The 19,104-nt window shown below is 24.7% G+C and overlaps 2 protein-coding genes across 2 annotated transcripts; one reads left to right on the top strand and one right to left on the bottom strand.

Annotated features, from left to right (window-relative positions):
* Positions 1-4,500: 4,500 nt before the first annotated feature.
* Positions 4,501-8,991, top strand: LOC124931495 (phosphatidylinositol transfer protein 3). Its single transcript, XM_047471973.1, has 6 exons — positions 4,501-4,645; positions 6,345-6,438; positions 6,545-6,721; positions 7,300-7,398; positions 7,479-7,724; positions 8,502-8,991. Exons 2-6 carry the CDS (start codon positions 6,373-6,375, stop codon positions 8,739-8,741), a joined length of 828 nt encoding a protein of 275 aa, XP_047327929.1. The 5' UTR covers positions 4,501-4,645; positions 6,345-6,372; the 3' UTR covers positions 8,742-8,991.
* A 1,736-nt stretch (positions 8,992-10,727) lies between these two features.
* On the bottom strand, positions 10,728-13,902 carry LOC124932834 (uncharacterized protein At1g01500-like). Its single transcript, XM_047473520.1, has 2 exons — positions 12,685-13,902; positions 10,728-11,285 (listed from the first exon to the last, which is right to left on the bottom strand). The coding sequence occupies exons 1-2, from the start codon at positions 13,333-13,335 to the stop codon at positions 11,040-11,042; spliced, it is 897 nt and encodes a 298-aa protein (XP_047329476.1). The 5' UTR covers positions 13,336-13,902; the 3' UTR covers positions 10,728-11,039.
* Positions 13,903-19,104: the final 5,202 nt, after the last annotated feature.

Raw genomic sequence — 19,104 nt, forward strand, 5'->3', positions numbered from 1 at the left:
AAAATAATTAAATAAATAATTCATGACTTATTAAAATGTTTTAACTTCAAGAGATGCCACCTATTTTTTTTGTTGCAAAATTAAGAAAAGAAAATATTAAGCATTAAAACACTTTTTGAAAAGAGACTTTTTCAAAAGGGAGTTGTGCTTTATTACAAGGATAAAAATACATGACTTTAACTTATTTTAGAAAGAAATTTTCACACTTTATTTGTCATTTTATTCCGTTCTAAGTGTTATAAAGTCTAACTTAAGTCTCACTTAAATCTAAGAATAAATAAATAAAAAAAAGTCCATATTTAAGATAGAGAATAAGTTAACAAGTCAAAAATATGAAAGCCATTTTTTTCCGGTACTAACTAATTTCGTGAACATAAGTTCTGATTTTTTTTTTTTAATTTCAAAAGTGGAGTTATAATTAACACAAGAATGAGTAAAGTAGTTCAAATAAATTCAAATAATGAAAGTTATATTCTTATTTCTACATATTAATTTTTATTTTATTTTTGTTGAGAACGCTGTGTTCCACACTTTCACTTTTTGTTTTCAGATTATACTAATCTCTAACCCATAAACACATTTAACTCTGAAATCAATACACAACGAATTTGACAAGTACCTGAGTCAATCACCCGAGTTTAAAAAAAAGATCCAAGAGAATTATCCTTTAAAATTCTAGAGAGATGACGATGGATAATGATGTCTAAAAAGTTAGTGATATATATATATATATATATATATATATATATATATATATATATATATATATATATATATATATATATATATATATATATATATATATATATATAAATTAAAACACATAAAATTGATTGATCAGTCCAATGGTTAGTAATTCATTAAAGGATACTTCTACGCTCTTGACATTTCATTTTGTTAAATTTGATGTAAATTTATATTTATTTAGATTAAATTTCATTCAATTTATTACTTAAATTTTCATTTTCATTTAATTAATAAAGTTAGTTTAATTCTAATCGAAATATTGTTCAATCATTCTATCAAATCAAATATGAGCAATTTGTGTAGCACATACCAAACATTATGTCATACTCCAACTAGTAATAAAGAATGAAAAGTTGCCTTGTGAATTGTTTCAACTAATCAAATATATTATATTTTGTAAAATTAAAGACATCTTTTGTAAAAATTAAAGAAACAAAAATAGCACAAAAGGTTCTACTAATTGAAAACTAGACCGTCCGATTGGTTCTCTCAACAAACAATCTCATTAAGAAATTCTAGAATTACATAGATGTGGACGAGGCAATGGTCGGTAAAATTGAAAAAGTCATTCAAGATTATTAGAGAAGTGAAAGAAAGAATAATGCAAAGCAGAACAAATTCAAATAGTAAAGAGAAACACAAACTTCTTAGTACTAAGGTTAACTATGATATTCCCCGGAATATGAAGACAAATCTTAACATTTTGAGGGTTATGATTCATATTGGTTTTAGTGCCTATAATTTATCTTTATTTTATTTTTTTGTTATTCATTGTATTATATTATGGACTTGTTCGGTCCAGATTATTTAAATAATCTGGAAAGAGAGAAAAATGATTATTGGTAATAATTGGTGATAATTTTGAGGAAATGATGATGTTTTTTTGGTAAAAAGACTTAAAGGATATTGATATATATAAATAAAATAAATAATTATAATTTAAAATAAATGATATTTTAATATTTTGGTTAATGACTTGATTGATTTGAAGGATGAGAGGGGGAATGAAGTGACAATTGATTTGGTTGGGTTAATTTTGAAAACCCAAATACGAACTAGGCCTATGATAACTTTGTATCAATTAGTTTTATGACTTGAATTGTAATTGTCATTACTCAAAGAAGATCAAGCAAGATTCCATTTATATTTTACTTTATATTTTTATTATAAAAATCACATGGCATGCTAGGCTATTCGTTGACTCCCCATTTTGTGCGCCACGTCAAGAAAATCTCAAATCTCAATTATTAAAAAAAAAAAGTTTTACTGAAATGATAATTAAATAAAAAAAATCACAATAAAGAAAAGTATTTAAGTTTTTCATTCTTTGAATTTTATGATTTTGAACCTTTCTTGACTAGTTTTAGATTGGTCTTATATGATGTACTCTATTTTTTCTTAGTAATCACCCAATTATTCAAAATATTTCAATTGGCCACTTCTATTGGTTGTTTTTATTACTCATTTATATTAAAATTAGTAGAATGAATAAAGACATTATGTACTTTAAATTTAGAAAATATCAATTAATATAAAGTTAACAAAATAATTTTATTATAACATATAATAATATATAGATTATTATTTTACAACATAACATGATTATATATTTTAAATCAATAAAATAATAAAAAGAGTTTTACAACTCATATTTTTCTAATTTCCTTATAACTTATTATTTGGTTGACTAGCAACTATAGATAATGGAGATATATAAATATCATTCTCTTTATAAAGAAAAATCAATTAAACAATATAAAGTTCTCTTATTATATAAGTTTTTTTTTTTTTAATTTATCTATTAATGATGTATTAATATAATTTATTTGTGTAGTTTAAATAAAATAATATTATCTAAGAAATTAAAATTTTCAGATTCTAGTATTAAATTAAAGTGATAATAATGATTTACAAGTATTGAGTTAGATTTTTAAATTAATTAAAAATAAGAAAAATTGTATCTATAAAGAGGAGAAGACACTTTTGATATTAATTATTTATTATCTTTAAAAACAATCTTTAATAAAATATTAAATAAATAGTTTTATTCAACTATTAATTTTGATTTATAATATTATTACAAAAAAAAATCAAAATTATAATATATAGTTTAAGTTAAGATAGTTATTTGTTTGGATTTTCAAAGGTGGATCGATGTTGTTAGATGGAACATTATTGATCTATTATATTGAGACACGTCTTGATTTTAAGATCAAATTATTCTACTACTTGTTTTTTAATTATATATATATATATTTCCTTGCACTTTGTCATCGTTTCAACTTAATTTTATGTATAAAAACGATTCACTAAATTATTTATATTTAATTAAATTATCTCGATTAATTAAAGAAATATAAGAAGAAATTGTCAATGTGGATTTCATATTAGTTAAAATTTTCAATCTTTGGTATATATATATATTTATATATATATATATATTAACAAAAATAATTTAAGTCACAATTTTTTAAAAATAAATAAAATTTTAAGTTCTATTCTCAATGATAATGTCCTTATTTAATCGAAGATAATGCTAATTCGAAAATAAATATAGGTAAAACAATGTCATAACCTATTCTTTTAATTTAATATTTATTTTTAAAATAACTCACTCACAAATATATATTAAGTGACAAAAAAAAAAATATTATTAAAAAAAATAAACAATTTCAATTCAATCTGAAATTGAAATTCAAGATCAATAGTCAAATTCCAAATTATTATTATAATAAAAATAAAATTTATTAAAAGAAATAGTTTATACTAAGAAGATTCGAGTGCGACGCACACGAATAAAAATATATTGTTACAACGTCCCGTGTTCATCAAATATCTACGGATAAAATATAAAATGTTATTAGCCTAGTTGGTTAAAGAGTTGTATTTATTTTATTAGGTTGCGAGTTCGAAACATACCTATAACATTTTTAATTTTATTTTTAACCGTTTTAAGTTTATGGGTGAGTCAACCCAGAATCCGATCCAAATATCCATTTACTCTCACATATATATCCAAATTAACCGCAGCTCTCGACCCAGATTAGTTAATTAAAAGTGTCTCGCGTTTATCAAATTCGGTGTTGAATTAAAAATATAATGTGTTATTAGTCTAGTTGGTTAAAGATTTATATTTAAAGAGTTATATTTATTTTGTTAAGTTGCGAGTTCGAAACATATTTATAACATTTTTAATTTGATTTTTAACCGTTTTAAGTTTATGGATGGGTCAACCCAGAATCCGACCCAAATATCCATTATTCTTACATATATATCTAAATTAATCACATCTCTCAACCCGGTAATCCGGGCACTTTCAAAATTAAGCATCATTATTTATATATATATATATATATATATATTATGAGAAATACAAAATTATTATCTTGTTAAAAATTACATAAGTTTCTTTTTCTACAGTATTATTCAAGATTTATTTATTATTTAAAATAGTTTTATCTAGTTTAATAACCTTTATTATTTAACAGTTTCTATAGTCATTTATTTGTGTTAACTAATATGAGTTTAAAGATAAATAAATATATAAAATTTACTTTAAATTAAAGTAAAAATTTTAGTCAAAAGATTATAAAATTGAAAAAGAATAAAAAGTAAATTTATGCCTACCGTCCATCATTTATATATGTTACTAGTCTTACTGTCGTTTATTAATTACGTGAAAAGCAGTTAGTTTAGCATTTCTTATCAACAGTAAAATATTCTCTTATTCCAGCTTTCTTTCATTTCTCTCTCTCTCTCCTCCCATTCAACATGCGTGCTATAACTGCCTATAAGATGATGTTTGAGCTGAAGAAAATGATCGCATTCTACTGAAGAAAACGAAGAGTTTAATCTTTGCGGCGAAGAAGGAATTCGATCCGATTTAGCTTTAGATCCGGTGAACTTTCTTTCTCATTCTCTGTCTGTTTCTCGATTCTATTGCGAAATGCTTGTTTATCTGCAATGGATCGATCGATATCTTGCTTGTTTATCTCATAATATTTTGAAGCAATGAATCGATCGACGATCGATATCTTGCTTGTTTATGGAATCGATGAATGCTCGTTTGATGTAATTATATGAACTATATATGAACTGATATATTAATTTGCTTGTTTATGAAATCGATTAATGATCATTTTGATGCTTATACGAAGTATGAACTGATATATTTGCTTGTTTATATATGGAATCGATTAATGATCGTTTGATGCTTATATATATATGAAGTATGAACTGATGATATTTTGCTTGTTTATGGAATCGATTATTTGATGCTTATATGAAATATAAATCAATATATTTTGCTTGTTTATGGAATCGATTAATGTTAGTTTGTTTGTTGCTTATATGAAGTATTCTTTTCATTTTCTTGTCTTACCGTTACCGATTTGCAATATATATTTTTTATATATTATTATTTTTTATGAGCATTGACTTGACTTATATTATTTAATATCATATTGTTAATTTTAAATATTATTAAAAATAACAGTGCAATAATTTATTTAATTGTTTGGTCGGCAAAAATATAATATAAAGAATATTTTAATTAAGGACTTGTTTAATTGGTCTTGGGATATTTGAATAGTCAACTGATTATTCCATTGATTTATCTAATTACCATTTTACCCTTACATTTAATGATGTTCAAATATATATATATATATATATAATAATAATAATTTGAATGACTTGAAAGTTATAAATTAAGTGGTAATTGGTATTTTTTTTCACTTAAATTTTGATGTAATTCTCATATTGCTATTAAAATGTATAGTCTTTTTTTTTAAAATATATATATATATATATATATTAGGTTTTTTTATTATCTTTAAACAATTCTTATCATTTTTAATATAAAAAAAATTATTTAACAAAATTAAAAAGTGTAGAAATGCTTAGAGATAGAGCATAACTGAATTTGAAAAAAAATAATATTATTAAATTTGTTAATATATATAAATAAAGTATATTTATGAATATTATTTATCTATATCAATATTTAAATTTGATATTTGAAAAAAAAAATTAAAGTTTTTAGACAAAAAAAAATAATAATAAATTCTTAGTTCAAACTCAGATCCAGAACTATGGATAGGGATTTTCAAACAAGGCTATATAATCTCTGATTTTGCTCTATGCACTATCAAATAAATATGAAATACATAACTAACTAACTTTAAAAAAAATTAACCTGGTTATTTAAATATTTAGAGCTTTATTATATTGGGTTGTTCAGGTTTTTTATTGAATTTATTGAAAAAATAATTTTAATAATAAAAATAGTTATTTGAGTTTTTAGTTTGCTTAGTTAATACTATTTATTTTGGTTGAATAATTGAGTGAGCTTTAAAAAAAAACTATACACATAAAAAAATTGTTTGATTGGATAATTGAAAACAAATCAAATATGAAAAGGGTTTTTGGTTAAAAAAAGACTCAACATCAAATGTGCTCTAATAGAGATAAATATGAAATAAACCAAAAAGTTCATTTTCTTTGAATTGGATGTTTTGCTACATTTAAAGAACTTTTATACAAACATATTAAGCATTAACTTATACATAATCTTCTGATCTTTTGTTTGAATTCAGCTTCTAAAGCTATCAAAAGTGTGTTACCATGTTTCGTCAAAGGAACAATTCCCTTCATGACCCAGAAAGCGATGAGCGTCAGCACGAATCCAAGGTATCATAACAGAAAGTATTGTTGGATTTATCGCGGCTACATAAAGAACTTGTGCTGTGTTTACTGCTGGCTTAAGTTTTTTTTTTTCAAATATTTTTGACAACAGGTGAATGAACTTAGAGATGCTATTGGTCCATTATCTGGATGTAGCTTGAAATACTGTTCTGATGAATGTTTGAGAAGATATTTAGAGGCTCGTAATTGGAATGTTGAAAAAACAAAGAAAATGTTGGAAGATACTTTGCAGTGGAGATCAACCTATAAGCCTGAGGAAATCATTTGGGTGAGTCACTTTTGTTATGTCTTTAATCTTAGTTACCTTAATTTTTCAAATTGAGTATGGCTTATTTGGTAACACTTACATGTATCTGAATGAGTTGTAAAAATCACTAATGAATTTCACAAAATTAGCATAACACTCCACGGTCATGATTTTTATTTCCATTTAAGGCGTTTTAAGAGAGAATCGAACCCGTGACTTTGGTATCTTAAGAACCACTCTCGCCACTTGAACTATTTTAGTTGAGTAATAGATAGTAGATTATGTAGCAATCCAAAGCAAATCTTTTGGAAACTAAGAATTTAGTATTTTAGTTGAGTAATAGATAATAGGTTATTTGGAAATATTATTATTATTTTGAATTTAGGAAGTTATAGCATGAATGTACATTTCTAACACTTGAGTTACTGGGTGTTATTTGAAACAAATTTATTGTATTTTTAAAATGTGAATAAGTAGTGATTGATAATGGATAATGAATTATTTGAAAATATTTCTAAATATATATCTCACATCAAACAATTACAAGTATTTGGTATATTAGTGTCACAAACTAAAAAAATGTTTATTTGTTATTTCAGGATGAAGTAGCCATTGAAAGTGAGACTGGAAAAGCATTTAGAGCAAATTTTCATGACAGACATGGGAGAACAGTTTTGATAATGAAACCTGGGCTACAGGTATTTAATTTGTAGAATAGACAATGAAATAAAATATTATTTTTTCAGGCAAACTTATGTTTCATTTTCATTGCACACAGAACACAAAATCAATTGACAATCAAATTCGACATCTAGTTTACCTTATGGAGAATGCCATTCTTAATCTACCAAAAGAACAAGAACAAATGGCTTGGTTAATTGACTACACTGGTTGGTCCATGTCCACTAGTGTCCCTATTAAATCAGCCCGAGATACTGTCCATATTCTTCAGAACCACTACCCCGAGAGGCTGGCTGTTGCGTTTCTTTACAATCCTCCACGTATTTTTCAAGCATTTTGGAAGGTTTGTTCTATATTTCCCGCTTAATAATTAGATTAATGGTCCTATTTGAAAAACACAATTTTTTTATATTCGTTTCTGGCCGGGTCTCAAGGTAATACAACTTATGCCTAACACCCTCATAGGAAACATAAAAAACAAATATTAAAAAATATGTTTATCTTCGGGGACTAGATCGGAGTTGGTCTTAACCGAAGTACAACATATGCACGAACATATCATCAACCTCTTGTACGAATACCAAACTTTTCGTTTAATTTATCAAAATACCAAACTTTCTATTTAATTTCTAGAATACCAAACTTTTATAATTCTCTCATCTACCTAAATTTTTGTTATTTAATATTTATATTAATTATTTAATTTTATATTTTGATTTTCACTTAATTTATTTAAGTTATAAATTAAATATTTAACTAAACGTAATTAAATTTTAAATTAAATAGTTAATTTTAAACTTATATAATTTTTTACTTTTAAACATATAACTAAAAATTATCATGTAATAAAAAAATCGTTTAAGCATAGCACATAAAATAACATGAAAATCACAGTTCAAAATTAAAATGAAAGCTCTAAGTTCTTCTAGAAAAACAAAGAGATCTCAAACAAATTAACATATTTTTCATATTTAACATTCAATATTGATGGATCTAACCTTCAATATCATCACAATAATAACATTATAAATATCTTTAACATTGTACTTTGGTTTTAAATGTTATTGTTATTGTCCTTGTCTAAAATCTAACTTTTGTACTTTGGTTTTAAATATTTCAGATTGTGAAATATTTCCTAGACACCAAGACTTTCAATAAAGTCAAATTTGTATATCCTAAGGATAAAGAAAGTGTTGAGCTTATGAGTTCATATTTTGACATCGACAATCTCCCAACTGAATTTGGTGGTAAGGCCACGTTGAACTACGATCATAACGAGTTCTCGAAGATGATGTCTCTCGACGATCAGAAAACCGCAGCTCTATGGGAATTTACACCAAAGAACAGCCAGCCTCTCTAATGTTCTATGGCTTATGAGACAACTAATAATTAATATTTTTAATGAAGAAGAAGATTTAGTAATATAACATGATGCTGAAAGAGTCCTATGTCCTTAATGGTAATATCTTATAATTCTTACCTGAGAAAAAATGGTTGGTATCAGAATTTGACCATGTATTATTATTGAGTTCATTTTGAATTTTAAGACACTGGAATATTGTAATATTGTAATATTTATCCTTAAAGTTGTTATATTTTTAAATAATCGCCAGTTAGGCAATTATTGAACATAATTTTGTTTTAGATTAATATGATTCCAACATGAAATCATTCAATGGGTAATTGTCTTCTTGAATGAAGATGCTAATGAATACTATATATATATATATATATATATATATATATATATATATATATATATATATATATATATATATATATATATATATATATATATATATATCTGATATGTGTCAGTACTTGGGTCCAATTCAGGCATTTTAAATTGGGGGAGGGTACGAGGTGAGAAAAAAAATACCTGATCGGGTTCGAATTTGGGGATGGGGAGGTTCGGATTTGGGGATGAGAAAGTTGTGCATTTTTATTAAGGCTTAACGTGACTTTTCAAATACCCCATCACAACCAATATTATCATAAATACATTATTTATTTTGTTCTTATCCTCACTATATTTTAATTTTATTTTTTTAATATTTTTCAAAAAAATTATTTCTCCTTTCATTACTTTCATCTTCAACTTTACTTTTAATAAAAATTATTATTTCTCTCTTTTTACCTCATCTTTTCGTTTTTTTTTTTCTTCCACATTTATAACATAAATATTTAAGTAATTATGTTTTGTTTTTTACATTTCAATATTAATAATTTAAAGTTATTTATTATTTAATAAAGTTATGTTTCTTCTTTGTAACATCTATAATTTTAAAATTATTTAATCGAATAATTAAGTATCGCAAGATATCGGGGTACCGAAGAATTGGAGATGGAGATGGAGATGAAGATGGAGATGGAGATGGAGATGGAGATGGAGATGGAGATAGAGATAGAGATAGAGATAGAGATAGAGATAGAATAGAGATCCTATCAAGTTCGTACTTCACTACTGGATGGATTGATAAATCAGTTTATGGTATTAATCTACTATGAAGTATTATTTAATCTAAATTAATATTAGAGTAATAGACACAAATATTATATATATATAATTTTTTTTGAAGAACAATTATTTGTTAATATTTTTTTAAAACTGAGCTAAGCTTGTAGATTTAGTGAGAAGAAAGTCACTTTCAAATGCCCTATTTTGTTTTAATGACATCGATAATGTCATGTGTAAAAAACAAAATTCTAAAAATATTAACCATAAAAAACTAATTATTTCTTAACTTGAAATAAATCTAAATACATTTATAAAATTCTGAAAATATTGCATGCAATTAGTTAAGGAGAACAGTACTTTTAAAATCTCAAATTTATAAAATTTTACAATTATAAAAATATTAAAGGATCTGAGTTGGAGAACAATACCTTCAAACTATTAAAATTTTAAATTTATTAAAATAAATTTTATGAGTTTATAAATATTTTACTTTTATAATTTTTCATAAAAATAAATAAATTTATATTTATAAATTCAAAAAAGAGTTATTATTTATCTAAATAAATGAATTCATATAATTTATTTATATAAATTTGTTTTTGTAGTGTCATTTATTTATTATTATTTAAATAATTTTATATTTAATTATATAATAATAATATATAAGTAATATTCATTTAAAATAATATTTTATTATTTCAATTAAACTATTTGTCTTCTAATTTAAATAAACTCTTGATTTTAAGTGTTTTAAAATTCGAGGGATACAAAGTGGTAAAACAAGAACCCAAAATCAAACCATACCTTAACAAGCTCTAAGATCTTCTAAAAGGACGATCAAATTCCCCGATAGAGTTAGTAGAAATCCCGAAAAAATTCTCAGCCAAAGTTAAAAGTTGTGAGGCTGAGGCTATATATATTTTTGTTTATTGCTAGTTGATATTATACATATACAAAACATCACTAAATCACACAAAATGAAGTTCCATTAATGCAACATCTATCTATCTCTCATTTTCTTATTATAAATACATAGCCAACAACAAAAGAAAGATTATCTAAAACATATAAAAAAATGATTCATTCAATAACTCACACTAACCATTAAAGGCAGTTGCACCTCAAGGAAATTTATGCCAATAAGAACCGGGATTGAGGATACATATATAAAGAAAAAAGACCAACTTAACAAAAAAAACATCAACCAAATCTCCTTTTCAAGTTTCCAGTAGTAGATTGATAAGTGCGCACAAGTAAACCAACTCCTACACCAAGTCCAAGGCATATCCCAAGGCCTATACCAACTCCAACTCTAACCCCCGCATTGAACCATGTAAGCTCGCCATCTTCACCTTCCATGTAATCTGTTCTTCCCCAGTATAGACTATTGTATTCTTCTCCTTCTTCTTCTCCGCATTCCGATTTATAGCCTCCATATTCTCCAGCCTGCAAAATAACAACTGGAATTATGCATATAATCGATTTCATTTGGTTTTCTCATGTGGGTATGGATCTGTCAACTTAGTCATGCGACAAATAGCAAAAGATTATCATTTATTCTTTGTTGAATGACAATGTTGTTTTGGTTTAAACTTGTTATTGATTTTCATGACTTTTAAAAAAAAAATATTGTAAAAGAAAGATTGTGGACCAGGATAAATGGATCTGGTGCTGAGGACCATGCTTGGCAGGCTATGGCAGAAAGAAAGAAAGAAAATGTAAAGAACAGGAGAAAACAAAAAGGATAAACCTGTCTTTACTGAAATCATTTCAAAACATGTGCCATGCCCATACTCTTGAAGATATATTGGATAATCAATCCTATTTCCCATTCCAAGAAATCATTCACAATTCCCAAACAAAAGAACATGTTTTGCAAATGGAAGCACCTCCATCATAATAACTTATAATATCCTAGTGAACTCTTTTGATCCACATCTACACCAAAAAAATGGTTTACAATGAGTTGGGCTTACTGCAGAAAGCAAGCTAATCTTATCAGAATTTGGATTAAAAAAGACCTAAGAGAACGAAATCAAAATTTAGTGTGTGATATGATTGAGAAGCCTAGATTGGGTAGTAGTTTTGTACAATGTGTTAGTTTTTTAAAGAAAGCATGTGAATCTTATCAGGATTTAACAAAAACCTTTAAGACTTCAGTGTGATATAAGTGAGAAGCCTAAATCGGGTAAGAGTTCAATACAATGTGTAGAGGGTTTAAAGAAAACATTTGAATCCTATGTGCCTTTGACAAAAACACTTGAGAACATAATCAATGTTTGAAAGGAAAAAACATAAAATTTAGTGTGATATGATTGAGAAGCTTATATTAGGTAAGTGTTATTAACAATGTGTTGGGTTTAAAAATAGCATGCAAATCTTAATAGAACAAAATCAAAGTTTGGAAGTAAACAACATAGACTTCAATCATTCAATTGATATGTTGAGAAACCTAAATTTAGGTGAATCCTAAGAGAGTTTGGATAAATGCCCTAGAAAATAAAATCAAAGCTTACAAGTTACAAACATGATATGATTGAGAAGTCAAAATCAAGTAGGAGAAGAAAGGCACGCGATACTCGGTTTGTTGCACTTAAAGAAAACATTCGAATCAAAGTTTAAAAGTAAACAAGATAGACTTCAATGTGATATGATTGAGAAGACTAAATCGGGTAGAAGTTTAATACAATGTGTTGGTCTTAAAAATATCATGCGAATCATATGAGAATTTGGACAAAACCCCGTGAAATCTAACAATGTTTAATGATTGAAAAGGGAGAATCAGGATATAAAATCAACAACAATTAGAAGATTCAAGAACAAAAAGAAAAAAAACTTATAATACCTGTAGATGATCATGTCTAGATTCATGAATGTGTTTATCATCTTCATACTCAGGAATGGAATCTAACAAGGCTTTCCTCCTATTGTTCTTCTTCCGAACATTAAGATGAACTGTTTTAGTAAGTATAACCGGTGAACCCGAGAAAGAACCAGTAATATAAACCTCCATAGTTGGCACTAACAACTCTTGTTTCCCACTCCCTCCAACTGTCATTACAGGTTCACAATCCATACTCCATCTTTTGGCACTATTATAACCATTGTTACTTGAAATCATCTCTAAAACACCGAAAAGAACAATCTCTTCCTTATAAAAAATCTCAAATTTCACACTACCATTCAGCCTTATACTATCAGTGCTAACAAATGTAGCCTCTTCAGATTTCTTATCCACTCTATCTCTTCTTAATTGAGATGAGATTCCTTCTGAATGCATTCCACATCTCACACCATTCACTTCCAGATGGGTTTCAGGACTTAGAGGAATATGGTTAACAGTAAGACTGTCTGGAGTTGAATCGTTAATGAAAACATTGCTGATTCTGATATAGAAAACTCTCAAATCGAACCATGAAGATCTGTTGGTGGGTTTGTAAGATGATGGGTGTCTAATGATTTGAAGACTTGAATCTATATCACCAGAATTCTCCATATAGAAAAAATACTAAAGGAAAATCAATGAAGAACACAGTCAGAAATTGAAAATCAGATCGAGAGAAAGAAAACCCATCGTTTATATTTGAAGATTTATCAAAAACCCAGATCTTAATCTATGATTCTTCGGTTTAGGAGTTATTGAACACCAAAAATATGAAAGAAAAAGAACAAAAACTCACCAGCAAGGACTTCTATCGACAAACTATATCCTTTTCAGTGGTTTTGAGCCACCATTTATGAACCAGAGATTCAAGACTAAGATCGCTTTCAAATTTGTGTGGCGCAGATAGTATAGAACAGTGAAAGCGAAGAGATTCAAGTTTCTCACCATTCATTCATTAATTCATTCAATCAATTGATGAAGAGAGCGATACTTTCTCACTTTCTCTCCCGAAAGAGAGATTATATATTACTGTAGCAAATCATATTACATATAGACACGCAAAATACTAAAATATTCATCATAGGAATTACAAAAATCATTTCTTTCCTGGTCTGATCTGGCAATCTTGAGTTGGGTCAACAATATGATCTTATCCAGAAAAACAAAGAGTGAGAGAGAGAAGTGGGTTTTGGGAAAGGATCACGTTCACGAATAGGGAGGGGACAAACATGTCTGTTGAAAGTGATGGCGGCTTGAGGGAGCAAATACCGATCAATGGCCATTAAAGATTTAGCGTATTAAGAAGACTAATTGGCTAATTAATCAAGACCATTAGATAATTTTACTTAATCCTAACTTCATTTATTATGATTCATGGTTCATTAATATCTCAACACTTCCAAATATGAATCAAATATAACATATACTTTAAAAAAATACAATATTGAAAAAAAATATAGTAGAGACAAAACGACCGAGCATGACATGAAAAAATAAATGATACTTAATAAATTATCGAGCTCGTAAATTCTCGAGAATAACGATTAACTCTACTAATTTTCTTAAACGAATCTCAGAAAACATCATAATAATATTAGTATGAATGATACGCATCGGACGACTACGATCATTGAAAGTTCGACGATTTCTCTCAAACTAGATTGTTCAACAAAAAATAATTTCGATAGTAACTCAAGTATATAGGTTTGCCATATCATCTGGATCAATCAAAATTTTTCAGTAACTATGCAAAGACTCGGGAATCACTCAATGAATCATAGTAATACTCTACAAAAGACTCCAAATAATAGTCGTCCTAAAACAATGCAAAAGTAAATAAGTTATCGATTCAACATTTTCGTGACACATTCGACTAGCCATAATACAACATCTTTCGTACACATATCATTTATAAGAATTTCACCGTGAATAACACTTCATATAAATAACGAGATTTTGGATGAAATCTTTGACTCCTAAAATTTATCCCAACATAAATTATATGAAATCATCTTAGCGAACAACTTATAGCAATGTCACACATGAAAACTATATATATATTGTCGATCAATCATTTTATTTATGAAACCCAAAAAATTATAATAGTGTCTTGTTTAGTTTAGATTATTTTAATAACTCAAACAAATAAAACATTATTTCACTCCCTTCTCATCAATCATATCATTCAATTCAGTAACCAAAATACTAAAATACTTTATATTTTTAATTACTATTTTATATTTTATTTATATATCAATAATATTTAAGTTTTTTTTTACAAAAAAATCATTATCTTCTCAAAACTATCGTTTACCATTAATTTATTTTTCTCTCTTTTCGATTTTTAAATAACTGTGTACCAATCAAGCCCAGATATTATTTAGAGATGATCCTTCAAATCAATGAAAACAAATAGAGATTTTTGATAGTTCGATTAATTGGTTTCTAAATGCATATAGTGATTTATGGATCATATTTGTTGGTGTTTTATGTGATCGCCTAACTAACCTTACCTTGAGGCCGGTCCTAGGTATGATATAGTAACAATTGATATATTATGACCCGATATATTCAAATAATCAAACCAATCCAATTTATATATTTATTAAAGTTGACGTGTTTAAATAATTTGAGAGATATATCAACTTAATTTTTCCTTTGTTTAGTGATAAATTTTATTTGAAATTGTTATTGTGTTGATATTTTTGTAATTGGTTTTGCTTGTGATTATTTAAAATTAGTTTACAAATATGACAAATATGAATTATTAAAAAGATTATCGAACCAATTTATTATCTTTTATGTTTAATTTGTTAGATATAAGGTCGAATTTAAAGTTTTGATAGAGTATAACCTGCCTACTAAAATCGAATTTAAAGTATTAGAAAACCGACTCAATTCAATCTGTGATCATTCATAGTACTAGATTGTATTTGTGCATATCCATATAGGTTTAATGTAAAACCTTTTTATTTTCTCCATCCCTCTCTTTCACATTTTTCTTAAGCCAAATTCTTCAATGTTTACTATGTTGTTAATAGTGTGGAATATAGTTAATTATTATAATATTTGTTTTATAAAGACTTAGTATCATTTAAATTTTATTCTCATATTAACATAGTTTAATTGATGTTTCATGTAAAGTTTTGTTTACCTTAACTTAGATTGAGACATATCTATAAACATTTGAGTTAGGTTCGATGATGGCATTTATGATAATTGGATAGTGGGTGGAATAATTAATGCGAGACGAATTAGGGTTTCATAATTTTCATTGTATCTTAATCAATCACACATTTGATACCAAACATATCTAATTGTATTGAGAAATTAATTGATGGTTTTCAGTCTTAATCAAAACCATGTATTTTCAAACTAAGACATGGTACTGAAACCATAAGATTGGTATGTTCAATATTATCTATGTCCAACTTGGGATGGATTCAATTAGAACTCTACATATTAAGACTTTAAATTTGTAAATGAAAAGGTAATTTCCAAAAGATTGAATAATTGGAAACAGATGGTCAAAAATTATGTTGAAGGCTAAGATATACAAACAATAATCTTTACATCAAACCAAACAATAATCCATATCCAATAATTTATCTATAAAGTCAAGTCATCAACATATTTGCTCTTAATGATATTTGACTCTTAACAGTTTTTTTATAAATGTTTTAGAGGTGAAATTCAAATTCATGACCACTTAGGACACAAATTCATATACTTTTCACCTAACTATGATATTTAACCTAATTACTATGTTTGAAAAATCACAAAATAATAATTTTTAGGTGAGAATGGTGAAATTAAAACTTAAAAGTTTATACATTTTAATTTCATTGATTAAAATCATCAAACTTACAATTAATTTAGAATTGGACCTCCAAATTCACCATATCCAAACATAGATTGAAACCATAATACTTTTTTTCAAGATGAACTAGTTTTAAGAGTTTGTCAATTTTTTGCAATGGGGATACCAAATATTTACATTATAGTTACTTAAGTGACATTCTCAAACATCAATTATTAATTAAAACATATGATGACTAATCTATTATGGTCGGACTACAATTCTAAGAGCTGATTTTATATCGGGTTATTTGAGAGTTTATTAAAAAAGAAAAAATTTAAAAAGTTGTATGATGAAAAAATAGATTATATAGTTTTTTTTTTTTAATTTAGTTACTAGTAATATGATTTTTATATTTATAATTTTATTTTCTTAAGAAATAGAATATTTTGTGATCAATTAAATATTTAGATGGTTAAATATAAGAGAAGATGTTATAATTATAATTTTTTATTAAAAACTCAACATCAAATATTTTAATTTGATTATTTTAAACTTTTTTTTGAGCTATGTTTGAAAAATTAAATAACAAAAAAATGAATTCGGTTTTCGGTTTGGTTTTCGAGTTGAAATTCAAACTCAAAAACCGTATTTGAATTCGAATTGGTTTGAAATTCGATTCGAAAACTGAAAATGAAATTCGAATTCGGTTTATTCGAATTCGGTCGAATATTCTATTTAGATCAAATATTAAACACCCCTAATCAAACTATTCCCAATCAATAAATACAAGACAGGGCCTACATCGTAACTCAATTCAATTTTGCTTTCAATACTAATCTATACAAGTTAAAATCATATTACAAGTTAAAAATATTTAACTAATTAATTAACATACTTAAGTTTTAAATTTTTTTTTAAGTTTAATAACAAATTTTACAAAATAAAAATCATAAAATTTATAAAACTTAACAACAATAATAAAAAATGTCTTAGAAACATTATTTTAAAAAATTTAATTAACTTATTTTGAAAATTGAAAATAATAATAATAACTCTAAAACAACATATTAAATCAACTTAGTATTTAATAGTTTGTTAAAATAAAATATTAATTCTTAAACAATTTAATTTAAAAAATATATATAAATAAACAATATCAACAATTATTAAATAATAATCTTAAATAATATAAATTTTTTTATTTATAAGTTTAAATATAAAATTTATTTTAACCATAAACAATTAAATTTAGAATTACATTAATTTAATTTATATATATAATATTATATTTTAATATATACAATGAAATTTTAAATAACTATATTCTCTTGAATCTAATCTAATTTAATTTAATTTTATAATTAAAAATATACTAATAAAAATAAAAAAATAAAATTAGTATATATTTATTTTTTACTGATCGTATCAAATAGAAATTATAGAGTTTTTGTTTGAAAATACATTATCAACACCCCTAGATCAACCATTCATTAAAATAAATAATCATTCATAATAATAGTCAACCATCCAGAGAACTAGCTTATATTTATTTATTTAAATATAATATATATGGACCAATCATATAAATTTGACAATTAATTAATTAGACAGACGAAAATACTTTATAAAAAAATTTATCAAACATTAAATTTTGGATAAATTACTAAACAAATTATATAAAATTTTACTTAAATCTAATCTTCTTTATTATTATATAAATTTATTTTAAAAAAAAATATTTAATTAATTAATTTAATTTTTTTATATTTTTAATAATTTTAATTATTTAATAACCAAATTTAGTATGAATTAACCTTAATCAAAAATAAAAATATAAGTAAATTGAATATAATAAAATTTTTTAAAATAAACAAATTAATATAATAGATAATTGAACAAATATAATATAAAAAATATTTAAAATTATTATATATACATATATAAATATAAAAAATATATATGTGGTAATAAAATGGCTGTATACATTGTTTTAATTTGTTTTTTTATAATAATAAATTATTATAATAGATAATTGGACAAATATTAAAAAATAATTAAATTAATATAATAATTAAATAAAAATATATGTACTAATAAAAAAATTATTCATGTCTTAATTTATTTTTTTATAATAATAAATTATTAAAAACTATTTAAAATTATTTATTATAAATATTTAATAAAAAATATTCTTTCAAGTATGTTAATTTATATTTTATAATAATAAAAAATCTCAAATACATTTTTCAATAAATTTAAAACTTAACATACATATTTAGTTAAATATATTTTTAATTTAAATAATTTAAATAATTTATTTTACAATTTTTATATTTATATTTAATAAATATTTTATATTTCTTTTATTTCAGTCTTTTTAATTAATAATATATTAAATATATATCGTTATTCTAAAATATTATTTCAAATATATAATGTCTTAATTTATTTCTTTTAATAAATAAATAAAAAGAATCACTTTAAAAACTTAAAATTCTTACTTAAATATATTTTTAAATTTCTTTTCTAATTTATATATATATATATATATATATATATATATATATATATATATAAAA

Source organism: Impatiens glandulifera, chromosome 3, assembly GCF_907164915.1.
Source record: "Impatiens glandulifera chromosome 3, dImpGla2.1, whole genome shotgun sequence".
NCBI classification, from domain to species: Eukaryota; Viridiplantae; Streptophyta; class Magnoliopsida; order Ericales; family Balsaminaceae; genus Impatiens; species Impatiens glandulifera.